This window comes from Chelmon rostratus, chromosome 7 (assembly GCF_017976325.1).
Source record: "Chelmon rostratus isolate fCheRos1 chromosome 7, fCheRos1.pri, whole genome shotgun sequence".
Classification (NCBI taxonomy): Eukaryota; Metazoa; Chordata; class Actinopteri; order Chaetodontiformes; family Chaetodontidae; genus Chelmon; species Chelmon rostratus.
Genome location: NC_055664.1, coordinates 29,195,425 through 29,219,015, shown reverse-complemented (window position 1 = coordinate 29,219,015; position 23,591 = coordinate 29,195,425). Strand labels below are relative to the sequence as shown.

Here is a 23,591-nt window from a genome sequence, read left to right as displayed (position 1 = left end):
CACTGTGTGTTATTGTGTGTGTTACTGTGTGTTACTGTGTGTTATTGTGTGTGTTACTGTGTGTGTTACTGTGTGTTACCCTGTGTGTTACTGTGTGTTACTGTGTATTATTGTGTGTGTTACTGTGTGTTACCCTGTGTGTGTTACTGTGTGTTACTGTGTGTTATTGTGTGTGTTACTGTGTGTTACTGTGTGTTACTGTGTGTGTCACTGTGTGTTATTGTGTGTGTTACTGTGTGTTACTGTGTGTTATTGTGTGTGTTACTGTGTGTGTTACTGTGTGTTACCCTGTGTGTTACTGTGTGTTACTGTGTATTATTGTGTGTGTTACTGTGTGTGTTACTGTGTGTTACTGTGTGTTACTGTGTATTATTGTGTGTGTTACTGTGTGTTACTGTGTGTTATTGTGTGTGTTACTGTGTGTTACTGTGTGTTACTGTGTGTGTTACTGTGTGTTATTGTGTGTGTTACTGTGTGTTACTGTGTGTTATTGTGTGTGTTACTGTGTGTTACTGTGTGTGTTACTGTGTGTTACTGTGTGTTACCCTGTGTGTTACTGTGTGTTACTGTGTATTATTGTGTGTGTTACTGTGTGTTACTGTGTGTTATTGTGTGTGTTACTGTGTGTTACTGTGTGTGTTACTGTGTGTTACTGTGTGTTATTGTGTGTGTTACTGTGTGTTACTGTGTGTTACTGTGTGTGTTACTGTGTGTTACTGTGTGTTATTGTGTGTGTTACTGTGTGTTACTGTGTGTGTTACTGTGTGTTACTGTGTGTTATTGTGTGTGTTACTGTGTGTTACTGTGTGTGTCCAGGCATTTGAGAGCACCCTAAAGTCGTGGGAAGACAAACAGAAATGTGAGTTTCCCCGGACGCCCCCACCTCAGCCCCCTCAGCCCCCCCTGTCCTCCCAGCCAGAGATCATCTCTGAGGAAGAGGCGTCACTTATCAGCGAGTTCGGTCAGGCAGCGGGAGCTCTCATACACAGGTATTAATCAATAATCAATAATGGGTTACTCGTTTTTATCATCGTAGAACTGTGCTGTGCTCAACCATGTTTGATCAGAGGAGCAGCTGGGATTCAGCATGGATCAGGGACTGACGGATCAGTTACTGACGGATCAGGGACTGACGGATCAGGGACTGACGGATCAGTTACTGACGGATCAGGGACTGACGGATCAGGGACTGACAGATCGGTTACTGACGGATCAGTTACTGACGGATCAGTGACTGACGGATCAGTGACTGACGGATCAGGGACTGACGGATCACTGACTGACAGATCAGTGACTGACGGATCAGTTACTGACGGATCAGGGACTGACAGATCACTGACTGACGGATCAGGGACTGACAGATCACTGACTGACGGATCACTGACTGACGGATCAGGGACTGACAGACTGACCTCACTTCATGTTTTGTGTTTCAGTATCCGTGAAGTCGCTCAGTCTCACCACAGTCTGGAACAGGAACTGGCTCACGCTGTCAACGCCAGCTCAAAGGCCATGGACGTGGTCTACGCCAACTCCAAGAGCTCCGGGGTACCAAACATAAGTTACTGGTCTCAGCTGCCCTCTCCATCTCTGCCCCCCTCTCCTGGTCTCTGCTCTTCTCTCCTGGTCTCTGCCCCTCTCTCCTGGTCTCTGCCCCTCTCTACTGGTCTCTGCTCTCCTCTCCTGGTCTCTGCCCCCCTCTCCTGGTCTCTGCTCTCCTCTCCTGGTCTCTGCCCCTCTCTCCTGGTCTCTGCCCCCCTCTCCTGGTCTCTGCTCTCCTCTCCTGGTCTCTGCCCCTCTCTCCTGGTCTCTGCCCCTCTCTACTGGTCTCTGCTCTCCTCTCCTGGTCTCTGCCCCCCTCTCCTGGTCTCTGCTGTCCTTTTCCATGTCTCTGCTGAAAGGGACCAGTTTGATGTATAATATGATTTTAAAAGCACTGTAATTTGTAATTTTATTCATTCAAATCAAACACTGAACCCTGTCTGTCTCTCTGTCTCTCTGTCTGTCTCTCTGTCTGTCTGTCTGTCTCTCTGTCTCTCTGTCTGTCTGTCTCTCTGTCTCTGTCTCTTCCTGTCTGTCTCTCTGTCTGTCTCCCTGTCTCTCTGTCTCTTCCTGTCTGTCTCTCTGTCTCTGTCTCTTCCTGTCTGTCTCTCTGTCTGTCTCCCTGTCTCTCTGTCTGTCTGTCTGTCTGTCTGTCTCTTCCTGTCTGTCTGTCTGTCTGTCTGTCTCTTCCTGTCTCTCTGTCTGTCTGTCTGTCTGTCTGTCTGTCTCTTCCTGTCTGTCTGTCTGTCTCTCTCTCCAGGCTCTGAGCTGCAGTGTTGTCTCTCAGATGGTCATTAACGTCAAAGCTTTACTCAGTGAAACTGAGCTGCTGCTGGCTGGAAAGATGTCCATGGTAACTGTCTCCTCTTTATCTCCTCTGTCTCCTCTTTATCTACACAAAGGGGACCCTAAAATGAAACATCGTAGATCTGAATGAATGAAATATTCTTATTAAATACTTTGTTCTGTACACAGTTGAATGAGCTGACAACAAAGATGATCAAAGGAAATCTAATTTATTAATCTGAGGTCTGGATTTGGAGTCACACTCAAATTAAAGTGGAAAAACAAACTACAGGCTGATCCAACTTTGATGTAACGTCCCTAAAAACAAGTCAGAATGAGGCTCAGTAGAGGGTGTGGCCTCCACCTGCCTGTATGACCCCCCCTACAACACCTGGGCATGCTCCTGATGAGGTGGTGGATGGTCTGAGGGATCTCCTCCCAGACCTGGACTAAAGCATCCGCCAACTCCTGGACAGTCTGTGGTGCAACGTGGAGTTGGTGGATGGAGCGAGACATGATGTCCCAGATGTGTCCAATCGGATTCAGGTCTGGGGATCTCATCTCGGTACCTAATGGCAGTCAGGCTACCTCTGGTGAGCACATGGAGGGCTGGGCAGCTCCCCAAAGAAATGCCACCCCACACCATTACTGACCCACTGCCATACGGTCATGCTGGAGGATGCTGCAGCAGCAGAACGTTCTCCAGAGTCTCCAGACTCTTCACGTCCGTCACATGTGCTCAGTGTGAACCTGCTTTCATCTGTGAAGAGCACAGGGCGCCAGTGGAGAATTTGGCAATCTTAATGTTCTCTGGTAAATACCAAACGTCCTGCACGGTGTTGGGCTGTAAACACCACCCCCACCTGTGGACGTCAGGCCCTCATACCACCCTCAGGGAGCTCTGGCAGTGCTCCTCCTCTTCCTCCTTGCGAGGTAGCGGTCCTGCTGCTGGGTTGTTGCCCTCCTACGGCCTCCTCCACGTCTCCTGATGGACTGGCCTGTCTCCTGGTAGCCCCTCCATGCTCGGGTCACTATGCTGACAGACACAGCAAACCTTCTTGCCACAGCTCTTATTGATGTGCCGTCCTGGATGAGCTGCACTGCCTGAGCCACCTGTGGGGGTTATAGACTCCGTCTCATGCTGCCACTGGAGTGAAAACACCGCCAGCATTCAAAAGTGACCAAAACATCAGCGAGAAAGCACAGGAACCACCTGCAGAACCCCTCCTTTAATGGGGTAGACATTAATCAAAAGACACACAACAAAATAAACAAACAAAATATTTGAGACTTCCCCACTTGAACAGCCAGCACATAACCTTTGACCTTTGCTTATATCCCACGGTCCATCAAAAATTCACATCTCTTCACAATTACATACCATAACTTACAAAGCACTAAGTGGACAGTTTGATTTCACAGAGGTGTGATGGACTTGGACTTACAGTGTACATGTTTTATCTCTTGTGTTTATTACAGGCTATTTCCAGCGTTTGTTTATGCTCATAAATCACTTAAAATCACTTTTTTATAATCCTGTTGCAGCAGTTCTGGCTAACATTTGAGTTTTAGATGTCACTCTTTTTAACTTGTCCGTGCGCTACGTTAGCATGAAGCCATACTCCCCGCAGACTGAATTCTTGCATGTTATTATTTTCCTCGACATTGTTGACAAGACTTGAGAAATCTGTCCTGGTCCTGGTCCTGGTCCTGGTCCTAATGGTTGTTGTTGTGCGTGTGTTTGTGCAGCAGCTGGACCCTCCTCAGCAGGACCAGCTGAATGCAGCTCTGACTTCTGTGGCTCAGCAGCTTCGTCGGCTGGTGGATGTTTCCTGGTTGTGTCCGGTGATCGACCCCTCAGACCACGAGGTAAACCACGTAGCACCGGTTCTATAAGTACTGCTAGGGTTGGTCGTGTTCACAGTAATACTGTCTAATTACAGAGCAACTAGTCCTGGTAAATCAATACTTTTTGCTCCCTGAGCTTAGACCTGCATGATGTTGACTAACTGTAAAACAACCTGGAATCCTTACATGAAGCATCCTGGAAACGTCCTGGAACATTTCAAAACAGTCCTGAAGCTGGTCTGGACTGTTTGAGTGGAAGCAGTATCGTTGGTTGGCTGCGGCTCAGGAGGCAGAGCGGGTTATCCACCAATCAGAAAGGTGTGGAGCGACTGAACCAGTTACTCAGACTGCTGATGACACACTGAATTGGAGTTTCTTATTCAAATAGTATTTCAGTATAAACTTGTTTAATATTAAATATAAGAACATTGGACAAAAGCAGCCCCTTGGCCACTGTGTTCATGAGAATAAGTCTTTCACCGCGTACACACACACCCGGCTGTCTCACTTCTTCTTCTGTTGAGTTTTATGGCAGTTGGCATCCATAGGTGTTGCTTTACCGCCATCTGCTGGACTGTCCCTTGCCACATCTATTCCAGCGTTGCCCTGACGAGTGTGAAAAGGTGGGGGACAGAAATGTTCCTGAATCATGGTGCTGAGAACCAGAGTCTCTCTTTTAGTATAAACTGCTATAACTCTGTGAACTCATCAGAAAAGCAAAGTCTGCTGCTGGACACAGTCCTAAAATACTGTCATTCTGCCGTCTGTCCACCTGTCTGTGCGTCTGCAGGGTCCTCTGACAGATTTCTCAAAGCGAAGTCGGAGCGCAAAGTTCCGTCTCGTTCCAAAGTTCAAGAAGGACAAAAACAACAAGAACAAAGAGACGTGTGCTACCCTCTCTCTGCCAGGTGAGCTCTCTCTGTCACTGAGTGATCACCTTTATCTGACGCTGCTCGGGTTTTTCTGTGCTGAGGTGTTTCATGTCTGTCTGAACCTCTTCCTGTCTGTCTGAACCACTTCCTGTCTGTCTGAACCACTTCCTGTCGGTGTCTCAGTTCACCAGTGGGGAACAGAGGAGGTGGGGGCGTGGCTGGACTTTCTCTGTCTCACTGAATATAAGGACATCTTTATTGGACACGACGTCCGTGGAGCCGAGCTCATCCACCTGGAGAGGAGGGACCTGAAGGTAACGGTGCTAGCTCTGATTGCTAGTTGCTAACTGAGTGTATGGCGCGTCATTGGTGGGTTGCATGGAGGACTAACTGCATGACGGATATTTGATGGATGGATGTGGGGCTTCCTAAAAGCTTGGTATTTCACGAAGCAGTGCACACTTCTGTGCGCTCGTGGCGTCTGCGTGCACGCTGTTTCCAGTAATTTCTATATTTGGTGTCACACCTGTGGACATGGAAGTTGACAGCCCACCTTGTAAGCTGGTTTGGGCAGGTATGGGAGACGTTTGTGTCTCTTCTCAAACTAAAGGTCAATGTTGACTTAAACTTTTTAAACTTCATCAATCATCCCTGAGGTTCAGTTCTGAAGTGAATCCTGTTTGTGCTGACCCTCAAAGCAGTCTGAAGTACGATGATTAGCACACAGATAATGCTATAACTGTTGAGTTTTCTGGTTGTTGTTCACTGGGTCTCCTCTTCCTCAGATGGAGACAGTAGATGAAGACTTTTGCGTTGTTTGTGCATTCAGGAGGAAAATAGTAGTTACTGTACGTAACTCCAGTTCTATGAGTATGTACGTGGCCCCCTTCCTGGATGTTTTTGCTGCCACAGTAAAGCACGTTAACATCAGTATGATGAATCACATCACAGTAATGACAGCGTTGTAGGATCCGTGTCACGGCAGAACATGACACCGGCGACAGTGGTGAACCCGTCTTACTGCCCACCTCCAGTCCGAAGTTACAGGGAGGGGTCCTGTAGCTGTAATCTAGGGATTCAGCAGAGATTTGGTTACGAATCAACAACAATGATGAGATGAAGAAAATGAACATTAGGCAGCAACAGTCTGTGACCCAGGACGCCAGGCTCCGCCCCCCAGTGAAGAACCAAGTTTTTAAGGAGGATCCTGGATGGCTTGTAACAAATCTTCTGTTGGTAATTGGTGTGTGTGTGTGTGTGTGTGTGTGTGTGTGTGTGTTCCTGTGTGTGTGTCCAGGACCTGGGCGTGACGAAGGTGGGTCACATGAAGAGGATCCTTCAGGGCATCAGAGAGCTGAACAGGAGCAGCAGTGCCAGCGAGGCCTGACTGCAGCCAGGTGAACCTTCCTGTCCTTCACATACCTGAGCGATAACTGACAAACTGATGAGTCATCATTTTTATTTTTGAACGTGTGGACTAATTAGCATCAGGTGTAACCTCCTCACCTGAACAGTTCAACTTGTTTTCATCTGCATTTGATTTCCTCAGTGGTGCCGTGCCACTATGTATATTTACTGCGGTTCAAATCTGAGGTACTTGTACTTGAGTGTTTCTACTACTCGGAGGGAAGTATTGTACATTTACTCCACTGCTGTATTTCTGGCAGATTTATTTACTAGTTAATTTACAACTTCAGATTCTGACACACAAAACATGAAGAGTTTATAAAATCTGATGTCCAACAGTTTATACGAGTACAGCTGAAACCATTAGGTGATGAGTCAGTTAGTGTATTGATGATGATGATCTATTGATTATTGATGTTTGATCTGCTGCTTTTCCTCTCAATGATCTGAATGTGTTTGTAATAATGTGGAGCTTTGGACTAAACAAACACTGTGAAGGCGTCACTTTGGCCTCATCGTCACCACATTTCTCACTATTTTCACAATGTTTCCAAACCGATCGATCGATTAATGGAGGAAATAATCAGCTGATTGATCCAGAATGAAAAGAATCATTAGTTCAAATGAAGCTCAACCAGCTCCAACAGTAAAATCCTGCTTTGACATGAACGACTGAGTCACAGTAATCTGATGAGATCAGAGAGGACAGGAGAACAGGAGGACAGGAGAACAGAACAGAAAGAACAGGAGAACAGCAGAACAGGAGAACAGTCACAGGGACGTTTTACCGCACTCAGTACTTGACTTGAATACCTGAAGTACATGTTCCTGTTCTTCTTCCAGCTGTTTGTTGTCCTTCTACCTCTGCCGCCATCCACCACCTCAACCCCCTGACCTGACCTCTGACCCCTGACCCTGAACCAGCACACCTGAACACAGCTACATCTAAAGCTCACTGTGACTGGACCAGGACCAGGACCAGGACTCACTCTGTCTCTGCTCAGCTTGACCTCCTCTTGGTGACACACAGACCACCTGGAGAAAGATTCAATCAGATGATCCATTAGTGCCTTGTCATCACACCCACTGGCCAATCAGACGATCTGCCGACAGCAGACTGTAAACACCCTGAGCTGAGACGACGGAGAGCGGTGGCTGACTTGGAGCAGGACTGTGGACTCTGGTGACCATTCCAGCAGGTCCTACTTCATCATCAGCGTGGCCTGTTTGTAAATGATGAACAGTAAAGGTTTTGGGAGTCAGTTTTTGCAGCACTGGTCCTGAAAACCACAGAGGCTCCACACCAGTTAGAAACCTGACCCGGGATCCAGCAGAGTCTTGGCTGCATTCTGGACCAAATATGAGCCGGATCTGGCCTGTAGATAGCTCAGAGATTTGGTTCAGTTTTTGTTGGATTTGGGGAGAGAACCAGCTCCAGCTCACAGGACTCTGGACTCTGGCCAAGTCCAGCATTTCTCCAGAGACCATGTGTGCCAGATGAAAGACCACCATTGGCTCACTGTGATGTACCTGCCATCTAACTCTCCAGCCCCGTCTCAGCCGATCAGCCGACAAATCAGAATCTCCTCTGGTGTCTGACCTGTTGGACCAGGATGCAGCAGAACCCTTTAAACCTTCAGACGAGTATCGTTTCAGCAGCTCAGAGACTTGTAGAACCGTCTCACGTCCCCAGTCTGCCAAACAGGAACTCTGTGACTTATGAAACACAGTGGGGAACCCCTGAGGGGACGGACACTTGGCGTTCCCTCCTTCCTGCTGATCACAGAGATCAGACCGGCTTGTGCTAAATTACGTTGTTGTTTTTTTCTTCTATGAACTGTAGAGTTCAGCTGACATCACTTCCTGTTTTTACTTTGAAAACAGGAAGTGCAGCCAGCTGATGAGGAGACGCTCCTGAACAGATCAGGTGGTCTGACCCTGCAGTGACAGGTGGACCAGCTGATGAAGACCAGCCTTGTGTCCTCTCTGTGTGTCTCTGTCTCTCTGACGGTCTTTCTGTGTGTCTGTCTGTCTTTCTCTCTCTCTGACTGTCTGTCTCGCTGACTGGCTGTCTCTCTCTCTCTGTCTCGCGCTCCCTCTGACTGTCTGTCTCCCTCTCTCTCTCTGACTGTCTGTCTCTCTCTCTCTCTCTGTCTCCCTCCCTCTCGATGTCCCTCTCTCTCTCTCTGACTGTCTGTCTCTCTGACTGTCTGTCTCCCTCTCTGACTGTCTGTCTCTCTGGCTGTCTGTCTCCCTCCCTCTCGATGTCTCTCTCTCTCTCTGACTGTCTGTCTCTCTGACTGTCTCCCTCTCTGACTGTCTGTCTCTCTGACTGTCTGTCTCCCTCCCTCTCGATGTCTCTCTCTCTGACTGTCTGTCTCCCTCCCTCTCGATCTCTCTCTCTCTCTCTGACTGTCTGTCTCTCTGACTGTCTGTCTCCCTCTCTGACTGTCTCTCTCTCTGACTGTCTGTCTCCCTCCCTCTCGATGTCTGTCTCTCTGACTGTCTCCCTCTCTCTCTCTGTCTCCCTCCCTCTCGATGTCTCTCTCTGTCTCTCTGACTGTCTGTCTCTCTGACTGTCTGTCTCTCTCTGACTGTCTGTCTCCCTGGCTGTCTCTCTCTCTCCCTCTCTCTCTCTGTCTCCCTCCCTCTCGATGTCCCTCTCTCTCTCTGACTGTCTGTCTCCCTGACTGTCTGTCTCTGTCTCCCTCTCTCTCGATGTTTGTCTCTCTGACTGTCTCCCTCTCTCTCTCTGTCTCCCTCCCTCTCGATGTCTCTCTGACTGTCTGTCTCTCTGACTGTCTGTCTCTCTCTGACTGTCTGTCTCCCTCTGGCTGTCTCTCTCTCTGGCTGTCTCTCTCTCTCCCTCTCTCTCTCTGTCTCCCTCCCTCTCGATGTCCCTCTCTCTCTCTCTCTGACTGTCTGTCTCCCTGACTGTCTGTCTCTGTCTCCCTCTCTCTCGATGTTTGTCTCTCTGACTGTCTCCCTCTCTCTCTCTGTCTCCCTCCCTCTCGATGTCTCTCTCTCTAAAGGACCAAACAAGCTGAAGTCGTTGACTGTTGGTGGAGAAATGTTGCCGTCACTCATTGTGTGAAGGAAGTTCATGTCTGGCATGTTTTAACAGTGTTTTGTTGAATCTTCTGGACCTCGTTCACACCTGAACCTGTTTTTTCACACCTGTAGCCTTAAAGAGACGAAACGCCGCTCGGCGACCGATGAACCATTTCAACCTTTTATCAAATAAAACTCACTTTCTGCTGCTTCTGTTTCATTCATCGTAAACTGTTCATCAAACAGCAGCTGATCAATGTGTCGTCCGGACCGTTAGATTCATCTCATCCAACAGAACAACATTTTACCTGAAGGTTAAAGGTCAAACTGGTGTTTCTCTCACCTCCCTCATCACTGTGTGTTGACGACACATGTTTGAATAAAAACTGATTGATCACCTGTGATTGTTAATGCTCATGTCTGTGTTTCAGTCAGCAGTGGTTTGATTGGCTGCATCGTCCACACAGAGCTGAACAGGGACAGAAACAAGTCGTCATTATTAATGAAAGAAAAGACGTTCTTCGTTCAGTTTAAAGGTGGCTGTTAGCTGCTGGTAGCTGTGGTTAGCTGCTGGTAGCTGTGGTTAGCTGCTGTTAGCTGTGGTTAGCTGCTGTTAGCTGTGGTTAGCTGCTGGTGGCTGTGGTTAGCTGCTGTTAGCTGTGGTTAGCTGCTGTTAGCTGTTGTTAGCTGTGGTTAGCTGCTGGTGGCTGTGGTTAGCTGCGGTTAGCTGCTGTTAGCTGTGGTTAGCTGCTGGTGGTTGTGGTTAGCTGCTGTTGGCTGTGGTTAGCTGCTGTTAGCTGTGGTTAGCTGCGGTTAGCTGCTGGTAGCTGTGGTTAGCTGCTGTTAGCTGCTGTTAGCTGTGGTTAGCTGCTGGTGGCTGTGGTTAGCTGCTGTTCATGTTCCTGTTGCAGTTTAATCAAAAGAACTTGTGTTATCCTGCTCACAGAAGATCCAGATTTTTACTGAAAGTTACTGGAGGAAGATAAAAACTGTCTTTGGAGTTTTTGACCGTCAGACAACGTCATGATCTTATTTTCTTGATGTTCCTGAAAGCCTCCTGGTCTCATTTAGTGACTTTACTCCGTCTGTAGGGATCCTGCTGCCGCTCCACAGTTATAAAGGGTTTCAAAATGTCTGCAACTGTGATTATCAATGTGCTAATGTTTGTTACCCCCCCACAGCAATCTGCTCTAGCAGGACAAACAAATTAGTGACCGAGTGCCTTGCTCAAGAGCATTTTGAGCTTTATCCTCTGCTGTTTGTTGCTCATGAAGTGGTCTCTGATCCATCCTGTCTCTGATTGGCTCATTTCACTGTATGCTGTCATACCTCTGTTTGTACGTATGCCCCCTGCAGGGCAGTCAGTGTAAATACATTGTGTCGTGTACAGGTGGTGTAAGAAATAAAGTAGGTGTCTCCACTGTAGAATAGCTCGTACATTAGTTCGATTTTCTTCTCTGCAGCTCTGTGAAGCTTTTTAGCCTCTTTCAGCTCCTGGTTTTGGTTTTGCATCACATTTCCTGTCCCTGTTCATTCTCAGCTGTTTAAAAGTAAAAACACTGATGAGCCGCCAGTTAGAGACAAGCTGGTGAATATGGTGGAGTATTTATATATCCCTGAGGAGCTGGAGGAGACCAAAAACAGAGCTAAAAGACACAGAATGCTGGACTGACATTGATCAGGTGACAAACACAACTCGCCATGACAACAAACAACTGTGAGTTTGGTAACCAGAGGTCCTTAATTTGTCCATTTTTAGAAACTGTACCCCTTCAAACCTTCTCATTTCAAAAGCCTTCATCAAAACTTTCCCCTTAATTTACATATGCAATATTTGATGAAACATTTTCAGCTGCTAATAAATGAGGCCGAGTGATTCTTATTCAGTCTTCAGTATCGGATTAGATGAGAAAACACTGAAGTTTATCATTATTATTCTTTTAAAGGTGTAAATTAGATTGTGTTTATTCAGTTACAACACATACACCTTAATTATTGTGTGTATTAGTATCATTTTAAGGTAAAAAAAAAAAAAAAAACGGCTCATGTTGCTCAGTGTCAGGTGTTGTGTTCAATGACTGAAGTGTAATTGGCAGATTAGGAAGAAATCTCTAAACAGTTTGATTAAAAACTATTTCACCAGCGGTATTCTAATAACTAACTACTACTCTAACTACACCACTACATCCCCTAAAGATGAGTTCTGAATGATTTTTTGTAATTCCTTTTACAATAAATAGAATCCCTGATGAGTTTTTTTTTTATTCATTATTTACAATCTCTGACCTCAATGGAAAGTCCTTGATGTCAAAATCAGGTGACGTGTATTTCTCCTGTGTGGTGACGCCGTGTCACACGTTTCCTCACAGATTTGTCTTGCGGGGTCGTTCGAGGCGGCTGTGACCTTTGACCTGTCCCTGTCTCCTCACTTTTAGAGTTTGGTGATCTCAGTCAGTCTCTTGTGTCCTCTCTGCTGCTGACGTGACGTCTGCGTGTCAATATTTGAATTGTGGTTAACGATCAATCAATCGGCCGGATCCCCGTCCTCCATTTTACCTGTTTCACATCCAGACAAACACGGAGCGGCCGTCTTCACGGGAAGGAGGAGACGACAGGTAGGACGTGGACTAACAGCAGAGCAGGTTCTGATTCTCCAGCTCAGGCCTCAGAGGTTGTGGACAGGTCGCAGCTCACTCACAGTCCCTAAATGCAGAGTTCTGCAGGACTGGAGCAGCATGGTGACATTTGTCTGACATGTTTTGTACAGAATATATTTCTAACTCTGAATACTGAAAACTAGAAGATGTAAAAGTAAACCGAACCGCTCGCCAGTTTATATGGTTCTGCGCTGCCTCTGCGCTGCCTCCGGCCCTGACTGACAACTGTCACTCAAATGAAACAGCATTTCTATCCAACAGGTCAAAGTCATCGTAATGTTGGACAGAAGCTCAGGAACTGAAGGCAGGTTGTGACCATGTTTCACCACTGAACCGGTGATTTTAACCTTTGGTGTCCACCTTAAAACTGAGCAGCAGGTTCAACATGTGTGAAGCCTCCACGTCTTACAGTTTGTGGCGTCTCTGCGGTGGTGTCCATATTTGAAGCATCGTAGTTGCCGCGAGCTGATTGGTTGTGCACGTAAAGATCTTCAAGAGATTGTTGTTGCAGCATGTGTTGAACTTTCTGTCTGTCCTCTGGACAAACAGTCTCTAAGTGAAGACATCATGTTTGTCTCTGGACATTATTCACACATGTCAATATAGTGAGAGAACTTCAGTTTCACCAACAAATACGCTGAATACCTTAAACCTTACCTTAAGGTATCCAATGAACAGTCAGTTTAAGAAAAACAAAGTGTCTTTTGTCCTGCGATGGTGGATCTGGATGTTTGGATGTTTGTAATCAGAGAGGAACAGAGGTTACTGCACATAACAACGACACACTGGAGTTGTACAGTCTGACAGCGGGGGGACTGAATGACCTGCGGTAGCGCTCCTTCCTGCACTGGGGGGGTCTCAGTCGGCCACTGAAGGAGCTGCTCAGCTCCTCTACAGTCCGGTGCAGTGGGTGAGAGCTGCTGTCCATGATGGCCAACAGCCTCCTCTCACCCACCTCCTCCACAGAGTCCAGTGGGCAGCCCAGGACACAGCCGGCCCCCCTGACCAGCTTGTTCAGTCTCTTCCTGTCCCGCTCTGTGCGGCCGGGGGGCCCAGCAGACGACAGTGTACAGGATAGCAGAGGCTGCCACAGAGTCAGAAAAAGTCCTGAGCAGGGGTCTGCACACACCGAAGGACCTCAGTCTCCTCAGGAGGTGGAGGCGACTCTGGCCCCTCTTGTACAGGGGTCGGTGTTGTGGGACCAGTCCAGTTTATTGTTGAGGTGAACACTCAGGTACTTGAAGCTGTTCACTGTCTCAATGTCCTCCCCCTGGATGTTCACTGGTGAGTGTGGTGCTGTCCTCCTCCTGAAGTCAACCACCATCTCCTTCGTCTTGGTGGTCTTCAAGCACAGGTGGTTGCGCTCACACCAGTCCTCAAAGTCCATAATGACCGACCGGTACTCCAGCTCATTCCCCTCTGACACACAGCCCACGGTGGGGGGGTCATCAGAGAACTTCTGAAGATGGCAGCTGTCGGTGTTGTAGGTGAAGTCCGAGGTGTAGATGGCGAAGAGGAAAGGTGAGAGGACGGTGCCCTGGGGTGCTCCGTGCTGCAGACTACCACCTCTGACATAGAGCTGCGCATCCATATATACTGTGGACGTTCAGTGAGGTAGTCGATGGTCCAGGCAGCAAGATGTCCATCCACTCCCGTGTCCTCCAGCTTCCCCCCCAGCAGTGCCGGTCTGATGGTGTTGAAAGTGCTGGAGAAGTCAAAGAACATGACCCTCACAGCGCAGCCGGCGGTCTCCAGATGGGTGAGCGCCCGCTGCACCAGGTAGATGATGCCGTCCTCTACCCGGATGTTGGGCCTGTAGGCAAACTGCAGCGGGTCCAGGGTGGAGCTCACCACAGAGGGGAGGTGGCTGAGGAGGAGCCTCTCCATGGTCTGCATGAGGTGGGAGGTCAGGGCGACAGGTCTGTAGTGGGAACCGGGATCACACAGGAGGTCTTCCACAGGACAGGGACCTTCTCCAGGCTGAGGCTCAGGTTGTAGAGGTGCCAGAGGACCTCACAGAGCTGGTCCTTACAGGTCCTCAGCAGCCCGGGGCTGAGGCCGTCTGGTCCTGCAGATTTGTTGTTGATGTAACATGTTGACACGTAACATGTTGAGATGTAGGTAACATGTTCTGACGTTACCGTGAGACGTTGAGATGTCACATGAAGAAGAATAGAAGAATCTGACTGAGTGAAACACGACCTCTTCTTCATCTTCGTTTGTGTTTGTCCACAGACAGACAGACATGCTGCCATCCACAGCTCTGGCCACAGCCCTCTGCACTCTGCTCACCTGCTCTGCCATGATCGAATGTACAGGTGAGTGACTGATGGACAGGTTGACAGGTGATCTACCCTGCTGAAGGGTAGGATGCTAGTAGCGCTACCACAGTGTTTGTTGGATCTGAACTCACTTAAATTAATGCAGAAATTAGATTAATCTGTTAATCAATGAGAAACATCGGAAAGTTCAGCAATAAAAATAACTTCTGAAATTACTTCGACTAATCATATTGATAAAACTGCTGCTTCTCACCGCTCAGTGTTCCTGGATCGGTCGTCGTCGGGTCAGATCCTTCGCTCGTCCTCCAGGAGGCGTCGCGCCAACTCCCACTTCTTGGAGGAGATGTTACCAGGAGACCTGGAGAGGGAGTGTTATGAGGAGAGCTGCTCCCAGGAAGAGGCCACCGAGATCTTCCAGACCAAAGAGAAGACGGTAAAGACGAGCACTGTGGTCCAAACTGAGGGCTGGGACCCCGAAGGAAGCCACTGAAAACAAACATATACCGGTGTGATGTCTTTTTTTAGATGAATACTGGACGACCAAAGCCTGACTCTTGTTCTCAGGTTTTCTGGTTGTCTTCAACACACCAGAGTCCGGTCAAATATGCTGTCAGTAGTGTGGAGGTCAGAGGTCAGAGGTCACCCTCACTGTACATGAAATTACTCCCTTAATTCTGACTTTCCTGTTCCACAGCTGGAGTTTTGGTACAAATACACAAGTGAGTATAATAATAATAATAATAATAATAATAATAATCTGAATTGACTACAACTGATTAAAATTCATTTAATATTAAGATTAAGTTTAATCACCAGTCTACCTGATCACATCGATCTACCTGTATGAGTGAGTCGTGATGTGTTCAGGTGTCTTCCTGCATGTTGTAGATCTGAACCCATGTCGGACAAACCCCTGCAAGAACGGAGGGATGTGCACCATGGACAGAGGAGACTTCCTGTGTCTCTGTCCTCCACAGTACCACGGCAAGACCTGCGACTCAGGTAAACGACAGCTGCAACTCAGGTGAAGAGCAGGGGAACCAGGAAATAAAGAACAATTATTTAAAGAAACAATATCAAAATACTTTGTTGTGATTACTGTGAGCGGATGAACGGAGAAGCAATAAAACTGACTTGTTGCTTCCTTTGGTTTCTGGTGTTTCTGTTGTGTTTCGATGATCAGACCTCTGAAACCGCTGTGAGCTGTCCTGCTGACTGTGTATTTATGTGTAATACTGGAACTATTTCAATGTACTGTTTGTATTGTTTGTAGTGGTGTTGCAGTGTCACTATAGAAACGGCGGATGCATGCAGTACTGCAGAGACCTGCTGGGTGGAGCCGGAGTTCAGTGTGGCTGCAGTGATGGATTCCAGCTGGAGCCTGACGGACAGAGCTGCTCCCAGACAGGTAACACAGTTCTACTGATACTACTACTGCACACAGTACTACTCATACTACTGAAACTACTGCACACAGTTCTACTGATACTACTACTGCACACAGTTCTACTGATACTACTACTGCACACAGTACTACTCATACTACTCAAACTACTGCACACAGTTCTACTGATACTACTACTGCACACAGTACTACTCATACTACTACTGCACACAGTACTACTCATACTACTGAAACTACTGCACACAGTACTGCTGATACTGGTATCACTACTTTAACTACTGCACACAGTTCTACTGATACTACTGTAAATACTGCACACAGTACTACTGATACTACTGTAAATACTGTACACAGTACTACTCATACTACTGAAAGTACTGCTCACAGTACTGCTGATACTGATATCACTACTTTAACTACTGCACACAGTACCCCTTATATTACTGCAACTATTGCACCCAGTACTGCTGATACTACTGAAACTACTGCACACAGTTCTACTGATACTACTGTAAATACAGCAAACAGTACTACTCATACTACTGAAACTACTGCACACAGTACTACTCATACTACTGAAACTACTGCACACAGTACTGCTGTAGTGTATTTTCTCTCTTCCTGTCCAGTGTCGTTCCCCTGCGGTCGTCAGCAGAGTGAGCTGTTGCACCGAAGTCGTTCTCTGTGGAGTCACCAAGATCAGGTCAACATCACCCGAGAGACAATGGACAACAGCACAGACAGCTGGGTAACGGCACTGAACTTAACAGAGACACAAGAGGAACTGAGGACAGTGAATGCAACGTCTGACCAGAGAGGAGGGGATGAGACGGAGCTGAGGGGGGAGGATGGGGGAGGAGAGGAGGAGGGGATACTACGCATCGTGGGTGGAGTCCTGGAAGAACGAGGAGGGAGTCCCTGGCAGGTGTGGACACCTTTTCAATCGAGATTTATTAATTATGAGCAGTTCTAAATATTATTTAATAAAAACAAAGTGACGGTGTGTTGCTGCCCCTGAGAGTGATGAACAATCCTCTGACTCTGCAGCTTCAGCTTCAGAAGCTTTACAGAGACTTCAGCTCGTCGTCTGGCAGACATGACGTCACTGTTCTGCTTCACGCTCATCGCGTCGTTTCCAGAGAGGAAGCTCGAATAAAGCCTCTGATCAAGGACCATCATGTCGCCCGGATTGGCGACATGAATCTGAATTGAATCTGGCAATGGGGACATGGAATGTCACCTCACTGGGGGGGGAGGAGCCCGAGCTAGTGCGGGAGGTTGAGCGGTACAGGCTAGAGATAGTCGGGCTCACCTCCACGCACAGTCTGGGTTCTGGAACCCAACTCCTTGAGAGAGGCTGGACTCTCTTCTACTCTGGAGTTGCCCGCGGTGAGAGGCGGGGGGCTGGTGTGAGCCTGCTTATAGCCCCCCACCTTAGCCGCCATGTGTTGGAGTTTTCCCCGGTGAACGAGAGGGTCGCTGCCCTACGACTTCGGGTTGGGGACAGGTGCCTCACTGTTGTTTCGGCCTACGGGCGAACAACAGCGTAGAGCACCCACCCTTCTTGGAGTCCGTGGGAGGGGCGCTGGAAAGTGCTCCAACTGGGGACTCTGTCATTCTACTGGGGGACTTCAACGCTCACGTGGGCAGCGACAGTCTTACCTGGAGGGGCGTGATTGGGAGGAACGGCCTCCCTGATCTGAACCCGAGCAGTGTTCTGTTATTGGACTTCTGTGCTAGTCACAGTTTGTCCATAACGAACACCATGTTTAAGCATAAGAGTGTCCATCAGTGCACGTGGCACCAGGACACTCTAGGCCGGAGGTCATTGATAGACTTTGTCATGTCATCTAACCTTCTGCCGAATGTCTTGGACACTCGGGTGGTGGACACTGGAAGTAAGGGATGCCGTCAAGCTAAGGGAAATCGGTGTCTTGGTGGTTGGTGCTGCGGCACGGGCGGTTGTGGAAGCAAAAACTCTATGGGTATCGGAAAAGTTCGGGGAGGCCATGGAGGAGGATTATCGGCCGGCCACAAAGAGATTCTGGCAAACCATCCGGCGCCTCAGAATGGGGAAGCAGTACCCTGCCAACACTGTTTACAGTGGAGGTGGGGAGCTGTTGACTTCGACTGGGGATATTGTCGGGCGGTGGAAGGACTACTTTGAGGATCTCCTCAATCCCATTGCCACGCCCTCCGTAGAGGAAGCAGGGGCTGGGGACTCAGAGGTTGGCTCATCCATCACTCAGGCTGAGGTCACCGAGGTAGTTCGGAAGCTCCTCGGTGGCAAGGCACCGGGGGTGGATGAGATCCGCCTTGAGTACCTCAAGTCCCTGGATGTTGTAGGGCTGTCTTGGTTGACAGGCCTCTGCAACATCGCGTGGCAGTTGGGGACAGTGCCCCTGGACTGGCAGACCGGGGTGGTGGTCCCTCTATTCAAGAAGGGGGACCGGAGGGTGTGCTCCAACTACAGGGGGATCACACTCATCAGCCTCCCTGGTAAAGTCTATTTAAGGGTATTGGAGAGGAGAATACGGCTGATAGTTGAACCTCGGATTCAGGAGGAACAATGTGGTTTTCGCCCTGGTCAATAAAAACATCAGTTATCATATCAGTGATTAAATAGTGCCTGTTTCTGTGTGTGTTCAGGTTCTGGTCCGCAGGTCTGACGGTTATGGTTTCTGCGGCGGGACTCTGGTCTCTGATCAGTGGGTGGTCTCTGCTGCTCACTGCTTGGATGAGGCTGCAGACCACGTTACTATCGGTAACAGACACTTCTGTTTACTTTTTACAGGTCCCATTTAGTCCAGATTCCACAGCACCATGTGAACACAGACAGGGTGTGGTTGTTGTGGGATAGTTTCAATAATTAATGGAACCAGATGAATTATGTCTCTGTCTGCAGGGGACTTTGATAAGCAGCGTCCTGATCCAGGTGAGCAGCGGATAAAGATCCAGAGGGTCATCATTCATCCTCACTTCCACTCCTTCACCTTCGACAGCGACATCGCCCTGCTGTACCTCGCCCGGCCTGTCGTCAGGGGCCCAACTGTGGTCCCCGCCTGCCTCCCGGACCCCCACCTCTCCAAATACCTGCTAAAGGTAACTGTGTTTACTGCCCTGCTGATTGTCAGTCTGTACGTTGAAGGACAGGTCTGAGGTCAGAGCTGTTTGTGTTTGTGTGTTCAGGAGGGTAACCGGGGTGTGGTGACAGGCTGGGGGCTCACTCGCTACCTGGGCAGGTCCTCCCGGTTCCTAAGGAAGGTCACACTCCCAGTGGTCAGCTACAAAGACTGCACCGCATCTACTGAACAGGTGATCAGATCCAACTGAGAAAACATCCTGCTTCTGAAGTTTCTGCTTCACCTGCAGCGAGAAGCAGACTGCTTTAAATACTGCACATACTGTAAATACTGCACATACTGCAAATACTGCACATACTGTAAATACTGCACATACTGTAAATACTGTAAATACTGCGCATACTGTACGTACTGCACATACTGTAAATACTGCACATACTGTAAATACTGTGAATACTGCACAGACTGTAAATACTGCACATACTGTAAATAACTGCACAGACTGTAAATACTGCACATACTGTACGTACTGCACATACTGTAAATACTGCACATACTGTAAATACTGTGAATACTGCACAGACTGTAAATACTGCACATACTGTAAATAACTGCACAGACTGCAAATACTGCACATACTGTAAATACTGCACATACTGTACATACTGCACATACTGCAAATACTGTGAATACTGCACAGACTGTAAATACTGCACATACTGTAAATAACTGCACAGACTGCAAATACTGCACATACTGTAAATACTGCACATACTGTAAATACTGCACAGACTGTAAATACTGTGAATACTGCACAGACTGTAAATACTGCACATACTGTAAATAACTGCACAGACTGCAAATACTGCACATACTGTAAAGACTGCACATACTGTACATACTGCACATACTGCAAATACTGCACATACTGTACATACTGCACATACTGCAAATGCTGCACAGACTGTAAATACTGCACATTCTGTAAATACTGAACATACTGTACATACTGCACAGACTGTAAATACTGCACAGACTGTAAATACTGCACATACTGTACATACTGCACAGACTGCAAATACTGCACATACTGTACATACTGCACAGACTGTAAATACTGCACAGACTGCATATACTGTAAATACTGCACAGACTGTAAATACTGCACATACTGTAAATAACTGCAAATACTGCACATACTGTAAATACTGCACATACTGTACATACTGCACATACTGTAAATACTGCACATACTGTATATACTGCACAGACTGCATATACTGCACAGACTGTATATACTGCACATACTGTAAATACTGCACAGACTGCAAATACTGCACATACTATAAATACTGCACATACTGAACATACTGCGCATACTGTAAATACTGCACATACTGTAAATACTACACATACTGCATAGACTGTAAATACTGCACTGACTGCAAATACTGCACATACTGTAAATACTGCACAGACTGTATATACTGCACATACTGTAAATACTGCACAGACTGCAAATACTGCACATACTGTTTATACTGCACAGACTGCACATACTGTACATACTGTAAATACTGCACATACTGCACATGCTGTAAATACTGCACATACTGTAAATACTGCACAGACTGCAAATACTGCACAGACTGTAAATACTGCACATACTGCACATACTGTAAATACTGCGCATACTGTAAATACTGCACATACTGCACATACTGCACATACTGCGCATACTGTAAATACTGCACAGACTGCAAATACTGCACATTCTGTAAATACTGCACATACTGCACATACTGTAAATACTGCGCATACTGAACATACTGCGCATACTGTGAATACTGCACATACTGAACATACTGCGCATACTGTACATACTGTAAATACTGTAAATACTGCACAGACTGTAAATACTGCACATACTGTAAATACTGCACAGACTGCAAATACTGCACATACTGTAACTACTGCACGGACTATAAATACAGCACACACTGCATACACTGTAAATACTGCACAGACTGTATCTGTAAATACTGCACAGACTGTAAATACTGCACAGACTGTATATACTGCAGACTGTAAATACTGCACATACTGCGTAAACCAGCCTGTCGGTAACGAGGCGTGTCCGTCCTGCAGGTGATCACAGACAACATGTTCTGTGCAGGCTACCTGCAGGTCAGCATGGACGCCTGCAGTGGAGACAGTGGAGGACCATTCGTGGTACACTACAGAGGGACCTGGTTTCTGACCGGAGTGGTCAGCTGGGGAGAGAAATGTGCTGCAAAGGGGAAATATGGAGTCTATACCAGACTGGGGAACTTCCTGAACTGGATCAGAGACACCATGGAGAGGTCGGACATCAATGGTACCGAGAGTGGAGACACAACAAGTCCTTCTTCCTCCTCTTGACCCTGAACGGTGGACTACAGAACGGATGATTTCTCTTTTTCACAGTGAGCCATGTTTTCCAGCTGAGGTGAAGTGTTTGAAATGATCAAATCTAAATGAAATTAATGTTTTTCCTTTTTAAACATGATCAAAAGTTGTAAATACAGTCTCAGAGTAGCTTAGTTCTACATGTGTCGGGGGGTGGGGGGGGGGGGGGGGGTCAACTGTGACGTGTTTGTGGGAAAAGGAAGTACAAACAGGATTTCCTTGTCATGTGATGTGATCAATTATTTGTTGTATCAAAGTACAAGAACGTCTTTTCACAACTAAACAGTGATTTTACATGACTGCCTTTCAGTAGAATAAAGAACTTGAAGTTGAGGGTTAACGTGGAATCATCTCCCCGTTCTGCTTTGGTTCTTTTTCATTTTAACATAAAGGTCAAATTTATTTAATTTGTCCAACACAAAGAACACAAAGAACACAAAGAACACAAAGACCTTTGACTTCAGTGAAAGTAGAATCAGGAAAACATACTTGATGTATTAAAGTAAAAGTACTGAGTGCAGTAAAACGTCCCTGTGACTGTTCTACTGTTCTCCTGTTCTGCTGTTCTACTGTTCTATCTGATCTACTGTTCTCTTGTTCCACTATTCTCCTGTTCTTCTGTTCTATCTGATCTACTGTTCTCTTGTTCTACTGTTCTTTCTGATCTACTGTTCTCTTGTTTTACTGTTCCACTGTTCTCCTGTTCTACTGCTCTATCTGATCTACTGTTATCTTGTTCCATTGTTCCACTGTTCTCCTATTCTACTGTTCTATCTGATCTACTGTTCTCTTGTTCTACTGTTTTCCTGTTCTTCTGTTCTACTGTTCTATCTGTTCCACTGTTCACTTGTTCTCCTGTTCTATCTGATCTACTGTTCTCTTGTTCTACTGTTCTCCTGTTCTATCTGATCTACTGTTATCTTGTTCCACTGTTCCACTGTTCTCCTGTTCTACTGTTCTATCTGATCTACTGTTTCTTGTTGTACTGTTTTCCTGCCCTTCTGTTCTATCTGTTCCACTGTTCTCTTGTTCTCCTGTTCTATCTGATCTACTGTTCTCTTGTTCTACTGTTCTCCTGTTCCACTTCTCCACTGTTCTCCTGTCCTCCTGTTCTATCTGTTCTATCTGATCTCCTGTTCTATCTGTTCTCCTGTTCTCCTGTTCTGCTGTCCTCCTGTTCTTCTGTTCTCCTGTTCTATCTGTTCTCCTGTTCTCTCTGATCTCATCAGATTACTGTGACTCAGTCGTTCATGTCAAAGCAGGATTTTACTGTTGGAGCTGGTTGAGCTTCATTTGAACTAATGATTCTTTTCATTCTGGATCAATCAGCTGATTATTTCCTCCATCAATCGATCGATCGTTCGGTTTGGAAACATTGTGAAAATAGTGAGAAATGTGGTGACGATGAGGCCAAAGTGACGCCTTCACAGTGTTTGTTTAGTCCAAAGCTCCACATTATTACAAACACATTCAGATCATTCAGAGGAAAAGCAGCAGATCAAACATCAATAATCAATAGATCATCATTCATTTTCTGTCAATACACTAATCGATTAATGGACTGATCGTTTCAGCTGTTCTGGTATAAACTGTTAATAATATTAATATTATATTGTAATAAATTCCCCTCACAATACACAAAATACTGAAACAAAGTCCAAGTACCTCAGATTTATAGTGAAGTCCAGAGTACTACCCAAACCCAGTAAAAGTATGCATTGTGTAAGATCAGACTGTTCTGACGAGTTCTTGATGTTTCCACTTTGCTGTTTTTTCTTACAGTTGTGACTAAACTCAAAGGTTTTCAGAAAAAATGCTTTTAATTTGCAAAAAAAGTTTATTAGTTTTCATATAATTCATACAAATGTCTGTAAAATATAATAACAGAGTTGAAGAAGTGAATACGAATCAGCAGAGAAAGAAAGCTCTGTTAAAATAAAAAGATCTTCAGATGCTTCAGATCTGAAGTTTTATCTTTGGATCAACGAGGTCGCTCTGGTTTCTCTTTTCTTTTCTTCATACTGGTAAATGAAAGGCAGCGCCCTCTGCAGGCTGCAGAGTTCATTACAGTCACGGTCTCAACAAACTGTTTCTCTACAGCTTGGCCTGAAGGGGGCGCCAGAGGAAGTATCATGGAGTCATTCCTAGAGGGTTTATCCTCTGGAGAGCAGGAATATAATTTATACATGATGATAACTCAAGAGCTGGAC

The 23,591-nt window shown here is 46.7% G+C and overlaps 2 protein-coding genes across 6 annotated transcripts in view; both read left to right on the top strand.

Annotated features, from left to right (window-relative positions):
• Positions 1–8,536, top strand: part of LOC121608955 (diacylglycerol kinase delta-like) — a 31,383-nt gene extending 22,847 nt beyond the window's left edge. For 4 of the 5 annotated variants that reach the window (XM_041940404.1, XM_041940403.1, XM_041940406.1 and 1 more), the window contains 8 exons: positions 817–989; positions 1,437–1,548; positions 2,303–2,395; positions 4,078–4,197; positions 4,967–5,084; positions 5,232–5,362; positions 6,346–6,445; positions 7,299–8,536. In XM_041940404.1, coding sequence (XP_041796338.1) covers positions 817–989; positions 1,437–1,548; positions 2,303–2,395; positions 4,078–4,197; positions 4,967–5,084; positions 5,232–5,362; positions 6,346–6,435 — 837 coding nt within the window. In that variant the 3' untranslated portion in view covers positions 6,436–6,445; positions 7,299–8,536. The remainder of the gene's footprint in view (positions 1–816; positions 990–1,436; positions 1,549–2,302; positions 2,396–4,077; positions 4,198–4,966; positions 5,085–5,231; positions 5,363–6,345; positions 6,446–7,298) is intronic. The other variant, XM_041940405.1, reaches the window with a different exon arrangement.
• Positions 8,537–14,408: 5,872 nt separating this feature from the next.
• LOC121608685 (coagulation factor IX) lies at positions 14,409–21,354 on the top strand. The gene is made up of 10 exons (XM_041939958.1): positions 14,409–14,481; positions 14,706–14,878; positions 15,140–15,164; positions 15,334–15,447; positions 15,719–15,853; positions 16,480–16,775; positions 18,500–18,614; positions 18,756–18,952; positions 19,040–19,165; positions 21,082–21,354. Exons 1-10 carry the CDS (start codon positions 14,409–14,411, stop codon positions 21,352–21,354), a joined length of 1,527 nt encoding a protein of 508 aa, XP_041795892.1.
• The last annotated feature ends 2,237 nt before the right edge of the window (positions 21,355–23,591 follow it).